The 19,390-nt window shown below is 37.5% G+C and overlaps 1 protein-coding gene across 1 annotated transcript in view; it reads left to right on the top strand.

Annotated features, from left to right (window-relative positions):
* LOC127976270 (semaphorin-3aa) overlaps nt 1–14,015 on the top strand; it is a 32,078-nt gene extending 18,063 nt beyond the window's left edge. The window contains exons 4-17 of the mRNA XM_052580579.1: nt 784–903; nt 1,549–1,642; nt 1,743–1,862; nt 3,364–3,506; nt 3,640–3,754; nt 4,051–4,120; nt 5,911–6,055; nt 6,368–6,587; nt 7,437–7,528; nt 7,729–7,770; nt 7,857–8,014; nt 9,553–9,620; nt 9,981–10,126; nt 11,139–14,015. Of these exons, the coding sequence (XP_052436539.1) occupies nt 784–903; nt 1,549–1,642; nt 1,743–1,862; nt 3,364–3,506; nt 3,640–3,754; nt 4,051–4,120; nt 5,911–6,055; nt 6,368–6,587; nt 7,437–7,528; nt 7,729–7,770; nt 7,857–8,014; nt 9,553–9,620; nt 9,981–10,126; nt 11,139–11,870 (2,265 nt within the window). The 3' untranslated portion in view covers nt 11,871–14,015. The remainder of the gene's footprint in view (nt 1–783; nt 904–1,548; nt 1,643–1,742; nt 1,863–3,363; nt 3,507–3,639; nt 3,755–4,050; nt 4,121–5,910; nt 6,056–6,367; nt 6,588–7,436; nt 7,529–7,728; nt 7,771–7,856; nt 8,015–9,552; nt 9,621–9,980; nt 10,127–11,138) is intronic.
* Nucleotides 14,016–19,390: the final 5,375 nt, after the last annotated feature.

The raw sequence follows: 19,390 nt of genomic DNA, 5'->3' as shown, positions 1-19,390 counted from the left end.
CCATCAGTGTTTAGACAGATGGACCTGCTTTATTTTCTGAATAGCTGTGGAAAGGTGTGTGCATGCGCGCGCATAGGTGTGTGTTTCTTCATGCAGTGTGTTTTTAATGTGTCAGTTTATTATTAGTGAACCCAGTCTTCGCATATTTTACAAAAGAAAGGGAGTTAAAGAGAATTCATTCACATGAAACAATTCACTCATCGGCTCTCACCAACTCATTCAGATTGCCTTAAGACATGTGCTGTACATTTACCTTTCATCCAAACCACACACACACACACACACACACACTTTCAGCACTAATGAGAGTTGGCTGACAGGATATTAAGATGGATAAAACAGCTGGGATCATCATCACTCAGTCGGCAGGAACTCAAAGGCATTTTAATGATACTAAAAGCTTAAATATTAGGTTTACATAGAATTTAAATGTCTCATTTACTTATTTATTGCAGACCTTGTGTCAATTTAGATGGGTTTTCAAAATGTATGTGCAGTACAAGAGAGTCTAAAAGTGAGAAATTATGATAGTTGTAAACTACATTTTTACAATAAAATTTCTGTGGTTCTTGCTTGTGCAAAAGTAGGTTGCTTAATGTTCGATATCCAAGTTCTGGTCACTAAATATAGTTTTTTTTTAATGTTATTATTATTAATTAATTTTATTATGAAAAAATAGTCATATTTTTTTTTCATTGATTTTTATATAATGTTGTATATTATACAGTATCTTTTTTTGGTTAACAGATTTTTTTTTTTTTTTTGATGTTGTGTCTTTTTCAGAAAGAATGCTCAAACTTTGTGCGTGTGCTGCAGCCGTATAACCAGACACATATTTACATATGTGGCACCGGAGCTTTCCATCCTATCTGTTCTTACCTGGAGATTGGCAAGCGAGCAGAGGTACACAACACACACATGGACACACACGCACACACACACACAGACACACACACACAGAAACACACAATCTTGATGCTGTATCAATAATTGATTCAATTAATTCTCTTAGTCCAGTTCTTTCCCATCTCAGGAAAGCAATGACACTAAAACATACTCAGGCGCTCATGTGCATACATATCTTGAAGGCTCATTCACCAAAGCATTTAAAGGAATGAAAAGGAAATTAATGGTGGCTGTCTGCTGCTAACATCTACCCTTATAACAATTTCGGCCTAGTGAAGTAGAAAATGAGGGCATCACAAAGCAGCGAGTGTGTTATTTAGAAGTGCCTCAACTGTGGGACATGAGATGGCCTTTACATGGTAGAAAAATTTCAGTGAATTTCATGATTTGATCCGGGGAAATTAATCATGGCTTGAGCGCACTGAACATAATAGAAGATAACTTGAGTGCAGTTGTTTTGCTGTGAGTTTAGAGATCCAAATCTAAAGTAGTTTTTTATGAATGTTTTTCATTCTTTTTGGCTAGTTGTTGAATATTTAGAGACTCTTGAACAACACTTTTTGACATTCACCTCTCCATTACCTCATCCGTTTACTATTCATGACTTGCTGTGGTTGGTTAATTCATTATCCCTTTCCTCAGGACAATATCTTCAGACTGGATGCCAGCTACTTTGAGAATGGACGTGGGAAAAGTCCCTATGATCCAAAGATGCAGTCCTCATCCCTCCTGATTGGTGAGTTAGTCAGAGATGGTGTTGTTTGGCTTTTAAAGATTTAGAATCAGTTTTAAAAGTGGTCTGATTGGAGATTTCATACTCTTTTTTTATATCTCAGATGGAGAACTGTATTCTGGGACATCAGCAGACTTCATGGGACGAGACTTTGCCATTTTCCGAACACTTGGGTCACAACATCCAATCAGAACTGAGCAGCATGATTCTAGATGGCTGAATGGTAAAAATGCTGTATTCTGAATAACTAGGGGCTGGTTTTTGAATATGAAAACTATATTTTCTGTTATCCCACCATGATATGAATGAAGTGACTCTCTGAGTGAGTAACTGAATCATTCATTCACTTGATTTGCTCAGTGAGTTAGTCACTGAATCATTCATTTATCTAATTTTTTTAAAACTCTGATTTATTTAGGAAGAACCAAGTGACTCTCTTTGTGAGCAAGTGATTAAATCATTCAATCAAACGGATCAGTTCAGAAATTAATCAAGTGACGGCTTTATGAGTCACTGAGTCATTTCTTCAACAAATTTGTTCAGAAACACTGATTTATTCAGGAGCAAATTAAGTTTCTATCCTTAGCTGCTTGCTGAAATCATCACACAATATATGTGACTTTGCTAGGCATGTGTCTGCCAAGACCAAATGTGTGAAATACATGTAGATATATGGGTCTTCTTTTGTGTGCAGAACTTTACGTTCCTTTACGTGAGTGTCTATCTGCCCGTGTCTGTGAGAGAAAGAAAGAGCCTCTTTGTGAATCTCTGCAGGAGAGATTAGCTTGGCCAGGGTGTTGAGTGTTTCCCCTAACATCCCGCCTGCATTTTTGCAGGTCAATATCAAGATAGGAGAATCGGTCAGTATTTTCCCATGAAGTTAATCCTGTCTCAACTGTCCCTGCGAGTGGCTCTCGTTTCAGTCCTCACACAGGGTCAACGGCCACGCCATCAATACCCTCCTATATTCGCGAGGAAAGGTGCTTTTGAAAACGCTCATCTCACCTTAATCCTCGCTGTCTGTTACCACGGATACATCGGACGTTAGTTCCATTTCACCCTCTCTGAAAGCTGTCTCTCGCACAAAAGACCCAGTTTTGTTTGAAGGATTAGTCACATGGATATTCTATCAAACCTTATCAATAGAAACACAGGCCTCTCGCTATCCTCAGACTGTTGATGGTTATTCTTCCTACACTTCAAAGAGGATCAGCCTTTACAGAGCAAACATTCGAAAGTTTGGGAGGCTGAAACAAACTTAATGTCATTGGGAAACAGTCAGTGTATTGAATGACAGGGGCGGCACTGTTTCATTGGCGTCTCTACGGGCACATACACACTCACAGTGCATGAACAGAGTTGGTCTTTGGTAAATGTTCGTTCCGCTATTTAAGCTTCACATCCTGTTGGGTCTGTTGCGCTGTAATGCAGCTCTGCATGTTGCTTTATGCGTGTGCCGCCCACGTGGGTGGGGGACATATTACATTTCATTTCTGAGAGCGAAAGAGAGAGAGCGGTCACGGCTGGGTAAGAGTGATCCCCCCGTAACTGGTGATATTGAGGCCTTGGCTCATTTTGGAATAGCTAAAAGGGATTCAATGAAGTGTGCAATCATTTCTGTGGGTTTGAACTTCCCAGAATGCTCCTTTAAACAACTCCGTTTCTTCTGTATCTTCTTACAGTCAAGTGAAAACTGAAGTTCTGATGCATTGTGTGTATTCCAGACCCCAGGTTTCTAGGAATACACCTGATCCCGGAGAGCGATAATCCTGAAGATGACAAGATATTCCTGTTTTTCAAAGAAAACGCCATGGATGGTGAACATACAGGCAAAGCTACCATCTCCAGGATAGGACAACTGTGTAAGGTATCATCACATACAGAAACAAAAGTCATGCACGTTTTGCATTTTTGCATTTGGAAACACAGTATAATATAAGTCTGTATTTCAGAACTTTATGTGATTTTTAATGAACATCTGGTCAATCTGTTTTTTCCAGAATGACATGGGTGGACATAGGAGTCTCATAAACAAGTGGACAACTTTCTTGAAAGCCAAGCTGACATGCTCAGTTCCGGGCCTCAGTGGCATAGACACACATTTTGATGAACTGCGTAAGTAATGTGTATGAACGTTTAGTCTGAACATAATTATTTTTAATATAAAGTCAGAAATGCATACAAAGGAATCTTGTGGGAAAATGCATGAATTAGTTCAGTTGACAGCATCCATGGTATGCTGTCAGTTTCTACTCATCCCTCAAGCTGTAAAAAACATGGAAATTTGTGGGGCACACTAGCAACAACTGGTCCATAAATTTCCATTGCAACATTCCAGATGCTGTCAATAGAGTTTAAGTTGTGTTTATCCACTTTTAATAACTCCAAATGTTTCTTTATTTAACTTCCAGAGGATGTGTTTCTGATGAGTGCTAAAGACCCAAAGAACCCAGTGATATACGCTGTGTTTACTACATCCAGGTAATGCACATATACTTAAAATACATACAATTAACCATAATAAACGTGTTATAATATGGGGCAGCTGTGGCCTAATGGTTAGAGACTTGAACAAGTTACCCGAAGGTCGCCGGTTAGAGTCTCAGTGCTGGCAGGAGTTGTTGGTGGAAGGGAGTGAATGAACAGCTCTCTCTTCCACCCTCAATACCCATGACTGAAGTGCCCTTGAGCAAGGCACTGATCCCCCGGGCTCTGGATCTTTAGCTGCCCACTGCTCCGGGTGTGTTTTCACAGTGTGTATGTTCCCTACTCATTGCTGTGTGTGTGCACTTGGATGGGTTAAATGCAGAGCACCAATTCGAGTATGGGTTACCATACTTGGCAAATGTCATGACTTTCATAAGTTGGGACTTTTTTCCTTTCCTCGTTTTTTTCTACCTTTTCCCTTCCTTTCTTCCTTCTTTCTCTTCTCTTTTATGCGACGTCAGTGATTTTGCGATGTGTAATATGTTTGGCCCTTTAGAAGCTTTGCAGTGCATTAATCTGGTTAGACTCAGATGCTTCACATCGCTTTTCCTCCTTATTCTGGTCTCTGCCCTCTCTTACCTGTTTCCCCATTCAGCTTCAGCTCACCACAGCTCAGAGGAAATATGATTAAGGTGGTAACCTGAATCTCATTTCCCAGCCAGACACTCTCTTCTCTGGCCCTGCTTGCGAGAAGCAGAGGGTTGGGGAGGGGTGAAGGCAGTAACAAAAGCAGATAAACCGTGTTCAATAGAAGAAAAGATTTTTAAGATGATGGATGAGCACACTGTGTGTGTATGGAAGCGTGTGTGCATGTAAACATGAGATGAGGAAGAGGACAAACATATCACAATTAATCACTGTCAGAAAGCGAGAGAGGCCAAGGCGGTGGTCGTCCAAAGCGTGCAGATCCTGTTCATGTGTTCCCACCTCACTGATTACCTAATGTATGCAGAGAACACAACATTCGGAAATTCAATTACGGATTTTAAAGAATTAGACTGCTTTAATTGGTTTTCTAAGTGCTCTGTTTCTGAAATGAATAGAAGTGCATTCTAGGGACTTGCTTTTAATATTGCCACTCAATGAGGCCTGAAAACTGGGGTGATGGATCAGTATTTTATCTCTCGCTTTATCTATGTGCGTGTGTGTGTGTGTCTGTGTGTTAGAGTGTGCAAGCACATGTATGCGTGTGTGTGCATTTTTATGTGTGGGACCCTGACTGATTGATGGGGAATTAGTTTATTCATGTGCCCTGTGGTTAATTGATTTCCTCGCTAATTAACATTTTACAAATGCCTAGGGGTGTTCACCACAGTCTGTTTGGTCTCGTGGCTGTTTAGGGGAATAAGTGCTTGTATACACACATGTACGCTGCAATACAAATGCTAATTTTATACATCATCTAACACAATAAAGTAAACATATAATCAAAATGAACTTTCTTAACACACATTTCTAGTCTTATTGTGTGTGATACATTTGTGCATATTTAAAATGTGTCTTTATGATCTTTCATCAAAATGTAAAAACTCAGATGACGTTGCCAAGCCCTCTTGTTTTTCATTTCACTTCCAACCCCTTGTCATATAAAGACTTTTCAATCCATTTTGTCAATTCCTGGTCCAAAAAATCCTGTCCAGATTTTTTTTGTTAGATTAAAATATTTTAAATGCATTGAAATGGATAATTTTCTTCTGATATATACACTTCTGGAAATATACACATAATGTATTTTGTGTTCTACCAGTGATTGTGTTCTCCATTCTCCCCTTTTCTTTCCTCAGTAATATTTTCCGTGGATCTGCTATATGCATGTACAGTATGGCAGACATCCGAAGGGTATTTCTAGGTCCATATGCCCACAGGGACGGGCCAAACTACCAGTGGGTTCCCTTCCAGGGCAGAGTGCCATACCCCCGTCCTGGCACAGTGAGTGCTGGCCAATATATTTGGCATTAACACAAAACTGAGAAACTACAGCTTCATATCTGTGCATTTTTATTCAAATAAATCATTGAATTTATTGCCTTATTCTTCCAAAGAGTAATACACTGTTATTTATTGGCCTAACTGTTTGCCTTGACATTTAACAGAATTTGGAAAAATCCCATCCTTGCAAAAAATACATTACTACAGTACTTTGAATGCATACTAAAATAACTAAAAACCACACTATATTATTCAGAATGCAACACTGAAACATTATTGCATCAATAATCTCCCCTCCTTTACCCATCATAGTGTCCCAGCAAAACGTTCGGAGGCTTTGATTCCACCAAAGACCTTCCTGATGATGTAATCACATTTGCACGCCTGCACCCAGCCATGCATAACCCCGTGCAACCGATGGGTGGGAAGCCCATCATAGTGCGGACGAACGTGGAGTACCAGTTCAGTCAGCTGGTGGTGGATCGTGTGGAAGCTGAGGACGGCCAGTACGATGTCATGTTCATCGGCACAGGTTAGTAAAAGACATATAACTGCTGTATAAACAGAACAAAGTCTTCCGCTAAGAAATCATTCCACTTTTATAGTTCTTAAAGCCACTGTCCACAGTCTTTTTGACTTATCCTCTACAACAATATTCGAAGGCCCTATGACTTTTCCAGTTGCTTGTGATTTACTGGATAAGGATATGGATTTTTTTACTTGAGTTTTCCAGTTCTTTTCAAATGTCCTGGTTTTCCTAAGACTGTGGAAATTCTGGTTCTTTAATTAAAAAAAGAGTTGTTGGTGGGTCAATAAAATAAGCAATATCTTGATTTTCTTTGATTATCTTGAATATCTTATTTAATGGTTGTTTTGTCTTATTTTAAGTCATCTTGAGGCCCCCTTGGAAGTTTCTCCACACTCTTTTTTTATTGTAATCTGTGGTTCCATGAAGAACCTTTACCATCCGTGTAATCTTTCCATTAAACATTGTGAAAAATTGTTTATTAAAATGTCTTTCACACAAAGAAAAAAAAAAAGAACTGTTCATAGAAAGATTATTTTGGGAAACCAACAATGATTCAAAAACCTCCTTTTAGGACTTATATTTTGAAGAGTTTCACACAAAATATTTTTATTAAAAAATTTTATTCACCTTCATGTCATTTCAACTCATATATATATATATATATATATATATATATATATATATATATATATATATATATATATATATATATATATATATATATATATATATATATATTATTTTTTATTTTTTTTTATAACAAGAGAAAAAATTACTGTTCGTTTTAAAGTTACAATTAATAAGAAATAATGTACAAATAATGAATATTAAAAAATTCTAATCCTAAATCAGATTTAGGAACTGTGCTGAAGGTGGTGACCATTCCCAGGGAAAGCTGGCATGATCTGGAGGAAGTGGTGCTGGAAGAGATGACGGTGTTCAGGGTATGAGCGCCAACTGTTCATTACCCAGAGAGCTGTGCGTTTCTGCTTGCTATTGGAATCGAAATCCTCCAACTATTATTTTCACCTTAGTACATTTAATTGCTCCCCCATAAATCTGTCTGCACAGTCACAGCATGTCATCAGAAAAAATATCCTCAGATCTTAAAATGAGATTAAACTTGTTCTGTTTTCCCTTCAAGGAGCCAACACCTATTACTGCCATGGAGCTCTCCACTAAACAAGTACGACTGCTTGATATTACACTTCACCAGCCATTTGCAGAGAGCAAACCGTGTCCTAATAGACTTATATGTTCGTCTGTCAACAGCAACAGCTGTACCTCGGGTCAGATTTAGGGATTTCCCAGATGCCCCTGCACCGCTGTGAGGTCTACGGGAAGGCCTGTGCCGAGTGCTGCCTGGCAAGAGATCCATATTGTGCCTGGGACGGGACAGAGTGCTCTCGATATTTTCCGACTGCTAAGAGGTAAGCACAATGAGGACATCTGTATTCTTCAACATTTTGGTAACATTTTAGTTCAGAATCTGGATTAAATTACCGTACATATTCTAAAATGGACAGTTCACCCAAAAATAAAAACAAACATCCTTTTTCCGTAGAACACAAAATAAAATATATTGAATATTTTTTTGTCCAGTGGGGTTGTTTTGGACCCCATTGACTTTCATAGTATGGACAAAAACACAGAGACTTGTCTCAAAATGTTTAGGTGAGTAAATTACAAAACTATCTTACTATCTTTAAGTAAATGACATTTTAACACAGAATTATGGCACCATATTCACTGTTTAAGTGTTTAGTGCACTACAATTTCTGCATCTTAACACACATGCATTGACAAGCACAAACACCTGGATCCAAGTATACAGGCTGCTTTTAAACACCCTATTAACACATGCTCACAATAAGCCATGTACCCACTGTAAATATATTTAATATATATTTTTCTCGACACACCCTTATGGTCCACAGCACTAGGAGGGTCCACGCCACTCCAAATATTTTCAGTGTGCCTGAAATGCGAAACAGACGTCCTTACTGCACCTCCCGCACGTGCCAAGACAGCCAGAGTCGAGGAATGTGTGTGTGTGTGTGTGTGTGTGTGTGTGCACGCCTTAGCAAAACATGTTACAGAAATGAGAAGACACAGAGAGCCACGCACTGAAATACAAGAACAGAACAGGAAAATAAATGACAGATCTTTAAAAATGACAAGCAGGCTGTTTTAAACGCGAGAAAGCTTTCAGATTTCACTTATCGTTCCCTAAGATATACTCCACACAACCATTCTTCACACCAGATCCTGAATGTTTTCAGTCAGGCACAGGAAATCTTCTCAGTCTTTCAATACAGTTGTGAATGGATAAGAGTGCTGGCCTTGGCTCAGTCCTTGGCCCATGTTAGCATTTAAGAGGTGAAGTTGTTCTCTTAAAGTGGCACAGAACTGTTGTAAACACTCTGATGAAGACTGAATGGCTCTCTTAGCTGAAAATGACATGAGGAGCTGTTTTAACAAATATGAAGGTTCTGAGCTTTGGAACTCATCATGAAAGATCTCTCCATGAATCATTTTTCTGAATTATAACTGGGGCACCAACACATTAAACACATTCCTTCCTCCGTGCATCTAAAAGTGTGATGTACGGTTTAGCAGAACCACAAGAAATTGTTTCCCTTTCTGCCTTTATGGGGACAAACAGATAGTGCCTCCCCTCTGGATGAGTCAGTGTTGCTGTATTGGGCAATGTTTAAAGTACCACAGAGGCGCATTGTTTACCCAAATGGTTTAATTATTGTTTTATAGAGCTAAAGTATTTTACCATATAAATCTCACATCATCCTTAAGTCTGTGTGACAATACGATAGTTGTTTGATTGAAACAACAGTGCCATCTAGTGGTCTGAGGATAGTAGTGTTGCGAATACTAAACTCGAGGATCAATTTCAGTGTTCAGAAGGCTACATCACATCACACTTCTAATCCAATCTTTTATCATTTAACAGGAGAACAAGACGTCAGGACATCAGAAATGGTGATCCTCTTTCTCAGTGCTCTGATCTGCAACACAATGGTAAGGATATTCACATACCTTGATTTCTGATCAGACATAATTAATTAGTTGCCTAAAACAATATGAGTCAAATACATGAAAAATGGCCTAAAATCTTAGATCTTCTATAATACAGAAAAGACCTTTATTACATGTCTTCTGTTCTATAATGTATTGAACATTGTGCAGTTGTGTTCTACTAATATTGCACCTCCTGTAACTAAATGTTAATAGATACACTCAGCAACACATTAGAAGGAAATCAGCATGCGTGAACATTTGCGAAGGATTGAAGCATTATAATGTGTAGGCGCCACTGATACACGTTCTATTTCAGCATGCTGGAAATGACTGAACATTACCTCCTTGTGTGTGTGTTAGATGATCTGGAAGGATACAGCAGTGTGGAGGAAAGAAGTGTGTATGGTGTAGAGAACAGCAGCATGTTTCTGGAATGCAGCCCAAAGTCTCAGAGAGCGCTAATCTACTGGCAGCTCCAGAGACCCAATGATGAGCGTAAACATGAGGTACACACACAGCAAGACATGCCTTTAATGCCTTTATGATTATGGTGATCAAAATGCAATACAAAGAATATAAATGACTAAATATATTTGAACCGTTTTTTCCCAGTTCTCTTATTGTGGTTAGTTTCCAGATTCTTCACGCATTAGATCAGTTGGCAGTCTTAACGGTTTTAACAGTCTAACACTGTGTTGAAATAATTTAAAGCTTACTGCTATTCTGTCTAATCTATCCAATGTAGCAGTTTTTTTTTCTGAATGCAGATGGAACATTGTTAATCTTAATTTTACAGATGTCATTTCTGCGTCAAAAGTTGCGGGGCAGTCCTTTTTCTTCTTTTATTTAAAGCAAAAAAAAAGCTTTTATTCAACAAGGAAGCATTAAATTGATCAAAAGTTAAATCTTTTTCAAATAAATACTATTGTTAAAATCCTAAAGAAAATGTATCAAGGTTTATAAATTAAAATAAAAAATTATGTATATACAGAAGGGATTTTCATATCATAAAAATGTTTTCATTTTTATAGATACCCTCAGATATTATAATGGTTACTGTTAAATAGTTATATATTTTAATAGTAATAAAAAAATAACAGACTGCATCATTATTGTATGTAAATCACACCCTAAGTAAAATGTTACTGTTTTACGAAGGAGAAAGAGAATTTTATTATTACTAGTAAATTAAGGTATTTTATTGAACAGGATATGACATCATGACCCCCACACCAACAACCATCACACATACACCAGCTGTGTTTCTCTTTCAGATATTATCAGGCAAAAAATAGTGCTAAAGTAACACCTCACCCCAGACGCTCATTTTGTAAATGTAATAATGATCAGGTTTCAGCCTTCCTGCTGTGTAAGAAAATCCCCCAACTGTGTTTTAGTTTTCTTCGCACCCCAGATGTAACCTCAGATTTCAAAGTTCTGGTCTGGGACCATTTTTGAGGTCAAAACCTATGAAAAAGTGTTAATAAACTCAATCTGTTTTTTTTTTCTCTATGTCAGATTGTGATTGATGAAAGGCTGAGTCTAACTGGTCAGGGTTTGCTGATCAGAAGTCTAACCCAGGCCGATTCAGGAGTGTACCACTGCCATGCCGTCGAGCACGGCTTCATTCAGCCACTGCGGCGTATTAATCTCCAGGTCATCCCAGCTCAGCGTGTGGGCGAGCTGCTTCTCCGGGCGAGCGCCAACGATAAGGATCCATCCCCCAAACACAAACTCTGGTATCGGGATTTCATGAGCCTGCTGGAGCACCCAGATCTCAACAGCGTGGACGAGTTCTGCGAGCGCGTTTGGAAGCGCGAGAAGAAGCCTAAGGGAAAGAAAACCCCCAAAGTCAACCCTGTAGCTGGCGTAGGTACAAAATCAGAGAAGACCCCTCAAACGACAGCTCAGACTTTGCAGAACCCGACGCAAAGAGCCCAAAACACACCCAAAGTGCCAAACAGCCCAACGGTTCAGATTCTCCCGAAGTCCTCAGGTTTGCAAAGAAGTCAAATCCCGGGAAGTACCGTGGACACAGAGAGCCAAAGCATCAAACCGGACACTCAGAGCACGCAAAAGGTCCAAAGTGCTCCCGAGAGCCAAAGAGCACAGCCGAGCCAGGGAAAAAGAGGCACCCAGACCCCACAAAGAGGACCTCCTAACACAGCCAAGTGGAAACAGCTTCAGGAGAACAAGAGGGGGCGCAACCGCAGGACCCACGAACAGCAGAGACCACCACGCAGCGTGTGAGATATACTCACGAACACTCAATAGACACTTGTAAACATCTGCATCAGTCACTCATACAACAGACTAACGTGCAGTGCGGCCATAATCAATAGCACAAAACTCAAAAACGGTGAACTCAGCTAGAAATCCTACTCACGTTACTTGTTCACTAGGGAAAGCACATTGACTTTGTTGTTGTGATGTGACAGCAAAGACCTTTTACACTACTAGTGTTGCAAATCCGACATCATACACGTGATGTCTTCATTAAAGGACGCAAACCAGTCGTTTGCCAAAAAAAACGTTGCAATACGATGGGATAGTGCCAATGGAAAAAGAAGATGATTTCAAAGGAAACTCTTTTGTCGATATGACAAAATATGAAAAAAGACATAATGGGGTGAAGTAGGCACCTGGAAAACTGGAAGCCAGTTGCTTAGATTTGTAAAGACTGTAATATATGAGCAAGCATTGTACTGTACATAGAACAACACTAAGTCATTACGGACACAATTGGTCAAAGGTGAAAATAAGGCATGCCAAGGTACCAGCTTGTCTAACCTCTGATCCTCCGAAGCGTTTGGATGTTTGTGTTAATTATGTTTCAGATAATCAAGTGGGCCTGACTGACTAAAAAATGTCAACAACTGTGGTGACCATTTCTGCCAAAATTTCGTTTTCAAGTACAACGTGCATGAGTTGAATGAACAAGCTCTTCCAAGCCAGTTGCATAGTCGAACTGTCTGCGGATTACAGCCGTCTAGATGATCGCTCTAAATGTCGGCTGCGTAAAATGAAAGAACATCTTTTGAAAGATGTTTATAGATGTTTCCATAATGTCTGTAGTGTATTTCTAAATTATTATTACTCATTCTTCATACGTTTTTGTCATTAATTTGCTAAATCAGTCTATGTTAGGCTGAAAGCTGAGTGACCCTAGTATATGTACATAATATATATATACAGCGGAACACCACTTAATTATTTATTGCTGGTTATTGTTCAAAGGGTTGCATTTATTTTTGATATAATTTTTTTTCTATTCACTTGTAAATGTGGACAATGGGCCACAGTTCACATATATGGACCAATTATTTGTTTTTAGGCTCAGATTCTTGTTGAAGATGAGGCTGTTTGCTGATCTGTATCATTTTATTTGAGTTTCACATGCTTTCTTAATTTTATTTGTTCTTTCTTTTTCAGTCTCTTAAGCTTATCTTCTTTTAGGTCTTGTTATAACTTCATTGTACAAAACTAACAAAAATATTAAATCATCTCCAATGATTAGCTGTGAATGTCCCTAAAAAAAAAAAGTGTGGGTTAGGTCAGATTAGATGCCGTTGAGAACACACTGCATGTGAAGTCTGCCTTTGCACATCTTTATTTTTTATTGTCAGTGTGTCATACGAAACGTCATTTCTGTGCCATGCAAGATGTATGAGATGTGAATATTTTTGCCATTTGCATCTAGACACACCCTGTCCCTTTTATGTATTATAGGTCTATAGTCTTTTCACACATACAAGTGTCCCCCAACAAATGTCATTTCAATGCAATACAGAGGTATATCCACCAGTTAGCTCTCCAGTTCACTGCCTGTCCCAGATGGAGATGATTTGGAGCTGGCTGGTGCTACAAAGCAGGAGAGGGGAGCTGTCAGTTATGTAAAATTGGTGTTTCTGGCATGCATTTGGTTGTCTAAATAAATATTTCGTCTAGAATTTCAGGGTGGTCGTGGGTGGATTATTTGTATATTTCTTTGATTTGTTTTTAGCAGCATTTGGAGGACACATGTAGTCTATCTGTGAATGTTGTGAATGACTCATTGTGTTCGCTGAAAGGTGAAAATATCACATCTTGTAGTTTACGGTCTCATTTATTAAATAATCGCAGTAATTATTCAAGTAGACAATTTTGGGACATTGGCAAGTTCTCAAAAGGTACCTGAGCTTGAAAGCTTGCGTCTGGTGAACAAAATCTGATATTGTAGCAGCAATGATAAGTGCTTATAATTTCATCTACACATTTGTTAGTTATTTAGTCCGACTATCTGTTGCCTGATGGAAGTTTGATTAATCGAAGTTGGACTTCACCTTTGTGTAGTGTCTCAGATATGCCCATGGGAAAGTGATTGGAAATTCAATAAATATAACCAATGCATGCCAACATGACTGACTAATTTACTAAGTGAGTATCTGAGTATTATCTCCATATCTCAAGAAATATCTAGGTAAAGGGTTTTATTTAATTATTTATTTATTTTTGTTGTTCAAGTTCAAGGATAGTTATTTTAAAAATCCGTTTTTATAAATATTACATAAAAACTGAGCAATATTTTTATATTTTCCAAAAGTATTGTGTAGTGAAGTAGCATGGGTTTCGAGTCTCTTTAATTAACAATTTATGAAGAAACTGACTGAACTGATTAGAGGATTCAGAGAGCTTAATCATCCAAGTCGAACGTTTTGTGACCGAAATAAACTGTTAAAATATGTTAGATTTTGTAGGAATTACTTTTATTTGCATGCAATCGGAAGTTCAGCCTTCCCGATGCCATATTAGGAGAAGAAGGCGGAGCAGAAGAAACTGCACACAACTAATTTGTTCTCGCGCACCGCGTGACGCGTCAGTTTTAAATATTGGGTAGATGGACGAATGAAGCCGATGTCCTCTGCGGCCTGTTCCTATCATAATACTATTATATTACTTTATAAGACTTTAAACACAGGGGACTTCTTTTATGACCCTTTTGTGGAGCTTGACAACCACGTTAACCAAGAAGAGCAGCCCAATTATTTAAACAGATAGTAATCAGCCGCAAAACGGTATTTTGTTGAATATGTGAATGTTTCATTACAAAATGTATCGTTTCTTTTTTATTATTTGACCTTTGTTCTCATCCGTATAATAAAACTATTTAAAGTTTCAGTGCGAGCTTATTACCACTAGATGGCGCGATAAAAACTCATTTTACCACTGTCACTGCCAGCTGGATTTGATTAAAATGTGCATTGTATGATACAGTGACAAATAGCTCTATATTATCTTTACTATTTACATTAAAATCTATATGATGAAGAGAGAAGTATTTCTATAATGGTCCAAACTCATTCAAAACTCTAAGCACTGATCATTTATTCTGTGCCCAGGGTTTGACCTGAAATGAGTGTGTGCATGTTAGTGTTTGTGACTCAGAGGAGAGCAACAGAAAGGAAGCTGCCCTCGACTCGAGACATCCATCATCTCTCCCCCGCATCAAAAGTGTCCTCAGAAAGCAAGGGTGTCATTCTGTATCCTGGAGATCATTGTTTGTGTGTCATAACTAAGCACACATTATGGGGGAACAAAAGGCATGTGTGTGTAAGTACTTACTCCTGAATCAGAGGTCTCTTCACGTTGTCTTTTGGTCACACACATGCACACGGCCCTGAGGATTCTGGGCAGAAAGAGATTCAGGTCAAGACTCTTGCTTTCTGTAAATGGAATTATTATTGAACAGTTGTAATGGATTTATTGCTGGAAATGTAATTTTGATGATTAATAATGATGATATGATAAAATATAAATATCAGATGAAAAACTAATATGGAAATTAGAAATGTTGCCTTGAAAACTAAGTTTAAGTACAACATTTTTCTTTTTTAACTAAAACTGAAGTGAAAATAAATCAGTAACATGCTCCTTAAAGCCTTTATGTATAATGTATTATACTAAAATTATCCATTAATTTTACAGACATTTCTGTTAACCGTTAAACACGATGCAATGAAGTGCAAAATTCTACATGTAAAACACCTGTAAAAAAAAGCAGAAAACAAATTATATATACACACACACATTATGCATTTTGTATGATTTCATGAATAATTGTAACCACAGTTATACATTATAATATTTATCTATTCTTTATTAAACCTTTAAAAAGTGTAAACGCAGCAACCAATTTCAGATGTAAAAAGCAATCTGCCAATAGTATAATGCATTTCAATTGCATTAAAATTACTGTTGGATTTATGCGTTTTGTTGTAATTGTTCATGAAAAGATATAATTCCTATAATTATGAATGCCTATGTAATGCATTATAATGCATGCAGTAAAGTATTACCAATAAATTAAAGCTAAATAAAAAAAGAAACATTCATAAAATATCAAAAGCACATAACAAAATTACTAAAACGTAAACTGAAGTTAAAATGAAAACTGAAACTATACAAACAATAATAGTATATAAATAAAAAAACACTAGTCAGAATTGCTCCTTGATTACAATCCCTCAGGTGAACAAGAATGCAAGGTAACTATGGAAACAACGTACTCTAGTGGCCAAATAGTTGTCAGAATGACAGCCATAAAGAGTTTCTGATAAGATGGCAAAGACTCCCAGCTGCCTTGGTTCAAAACAGTGCGTTTATATTTAGCATCACGGCACAGGTGATGAAGTCAGCAGTCAGTCACCCGGCACAGCCCCCCTTAGCTCCTAATCTCAGGCTCTTTATGGAGTTAAAATGATCTCTGCCAGTGATGAAAATGGTACACTTCACCACACTTAATGAATTTCCCTTATTCCCTCTCCCTCCTTCCTTCCTTCACTCGCTCTTTCCATCCTTTACTTCTTCTTCACTCTCGTTTAGAGTTTCAAGGTGTAACCCTCGGAGCATGATAGAGGCAATCTCACCTACTATTTCCATTTATTAGAAAATAATGCCTTTCTACATTTTCTAAAATGCTTGAATAATTTTCACTTCATAATATTCTTAATCGCAATTGTTACAATCCTTTGGTCGCAGTCGGGTTTTCATTTTTTAGTAAGTCCAAGTCTTAAAGAAAACTAAGCTTCATTTAATCAGCCTCATGTTGGAGAACCTGTATGATTTTTCCTTTATTCTGTGTTAATAAAAAATAAAAATTGTAAGAAATATTAATGCTGTTCCATTAAAAGAGAAAGCGACACTGTGTCCTTTACAAACAATTGACTTTAACCGTAATCTGAATCTGGACTGAACAAAACGCCCACAACACCAGCACACTAGTGTCCCTCCACACTCACACACAAGCAGCAAAAGATACTCTGAACCTTATTATATACTGGTTTGGCAAAGCTGTGTTAAACTGAACCTTAAGCCTAGAGAGGTTAAACTGTCATTGATAATATATTTTACCAATGTCAGCTGAATGTTAAGTAACATATAAATAAATACAAAAAGTGACATTCTTGTAGACAGATGTTAACTACTATTGCATTTACAGGTGTTCAGATGTTTCTTTACAGCAAAACTACAGCAACTGTTGACTGTCTCTTTGTTGGAAGGTAAGAATTTAAAGTAATAGTCATTGTATAAATAATAAGTTGAAGTTGGATAAATATCATTAAGTCAAAGGTACCCTGTAAATATACATATTTTTACAATTTGCATAAATTGAAGGAAATTGATGAGTAATGAGGCGAATGTTAATGAAAGTTATGTGGCTTAATGGCTCTACAATATGTCTAAGAAATTATGTGAAAAAAATTTAATAATGTATGTTTTAATTAAAATGTAATTACAAATGATATTATCATCATACCAATTTGTGTCTAATGTCATATTGTACATATATACAATACTTTGTATATATACACAATATATGTACAGGACATATATCGCTGCATAACATTTTTCTTAAGTCCTTTTATTTAACGTTTCTTCACTCTAATAAACTTATTTTACATCTTTAAATTATATTTAGATTCCCAGATTTTCAGTGTGGCTTTGTCCTTAGTACATACATGTGCTTGTAAGGGCATGTCTTATTCTGTGAGTGTGCCTTATCCCAGACCCTGTGACTGGCTGATGGTTCATAAGAAAGGTGATGGTGTGTGTGTGTGCTCTTGTTTATGTGACATATCAGGACACAACTCTGTATAATGACATGGGTATGACACAGGTATTACAAGGAGAGGGTGACTTATGAGGACATAACCCATGTCCCCATTTTTCAAAACCCTTATAAATCATAACAGAATGAGTTTTTTTGAGAAAGTAAAAATGCACAAAGTTTCCTGTGAGGGTTAGGTTCAGGGGTAGCGTTGGTGAAGGGCGATAGAATATACAGTTTCTACAGTATAAAAACCATTACGCCTATGGGATGTCCCCACTTTTCACAAAAACAAACATTTGTGTGTGTGTGAATTAAAGGGGGTGTGCTTTCTGCCATGAAGATGCAGGGGCAGCCAGAGAGGTGAGAGACACATTCCCTTTAAGAGTGTATTTTTAGCCATGCAGTTATTAGTGTTCATCGGAAGGGAAAATGCGGTGTTAAGGGAGGAATTGGGCTCATGCAGACATCCTCTAAGAAGGATGAGGAGATCAGGACGACTAATATACCATGAATGAAACATCGTCCCCAGGGAGCAAAGTGCAGAAGGAGCTGTCCAATCAGGAGTACTACAGCCAACAACAGACCGTCAGCTTCTAGTGCAGGTATGTGACCCTTTGCTATTTTCTGGATCCAATTTTGGATCCAATATCTTTGTCACTCTTTTCTCACGTCCTCTTGCATCTCAGCAGCACTTATTATAACTCTTGCCACATGTGTGATAGTTGTTTTTGTTTGTTAGTTACTATATACACTTGCACAGTCACTTCTGAAAGTGTCAGAGGTATATAGTCTGGACATCAATTGCATTATGAAAATATTCTGTATCAAAACTACCAAACTGTCTTGTTTTGTAGACTTGTCATGGTTGGGGTCATTCCAGCCATATTTTCTGTATTGAAGTCCATATTCAACTTTAATGAGCAACGCACTGTGTGTGTGATTAGGTTTCAGGCTTCAGTTACACTTCTCTGCTTCTCCATGCGCTGTAAGTCTCCCATACACACCGGCATACATACAATACACGTCTACAAGCAACACACACACTCACTTACTCACTGACACATTGTATAGCATTATTAATGTCTACAATGTGTGTAAATGAGTGTATGTGCATTCAATAGAGAGACAGGCTGCTACAGGAAGTCAGGTGAGCATATGTGGCTATAAAATATATCAGGATAAACACTACGCTCAAAAGTTTGGGTACTTCTTTTAAGGAAATTAATACATTTATTCAGCAAGGAAGCATTATATTGATAAAAAGAGACAGTAAAGACATTTATAATGTTTCTCTGAACTTTATCTTTATTAAATAATCCTGGAAAACAATTCCACAAAAACAAAAAAAAACTGTTTTCAACAATGATAATAATCAGAACTGTTTCTTGAGCACCAAATAAGCATATAAGAATGGTTTCTGAAGGAACATGTGGCACTGATGGTGAAATAACTGATGAAAAATGAAGCTTTGCATCACAGGAATAAATTACATTCTTATACAGTGTGTATACACACACACACAAATATATATTATATTATTATATTTTTTCCCAATATATTATTTCCACAGTATAGTTTTTACTAAAAATTTTGGTAAAATAAATAGTAGCATTGATGAGCATAAGAGACTTCTTAAAAAAAAAAGAAAAATAAATAAATAAAAATGACCCCTAAACTTTTG

The sequence above is a fragment of the Carassius gibelio genome, chromosome A4 (assembly GCF_023724105.1).
Source record: "Carassius gibelio isolate Cgi1373 ecotype wild population from Czech Republic chromosome A4, carGib1.2-hapl.c, whole genome shotgun sequence".
NCBI classification, from domain to species: domain Eukaryota; kingdom Metazoa; phylum Chordata; class Actinopteri; order Cypriniformes; family Cyprinidae; genus Carassius; species Carassius gibelio.
This window is presented reverse-complemented; position numbering and strand designations above follow the sequence as displayed.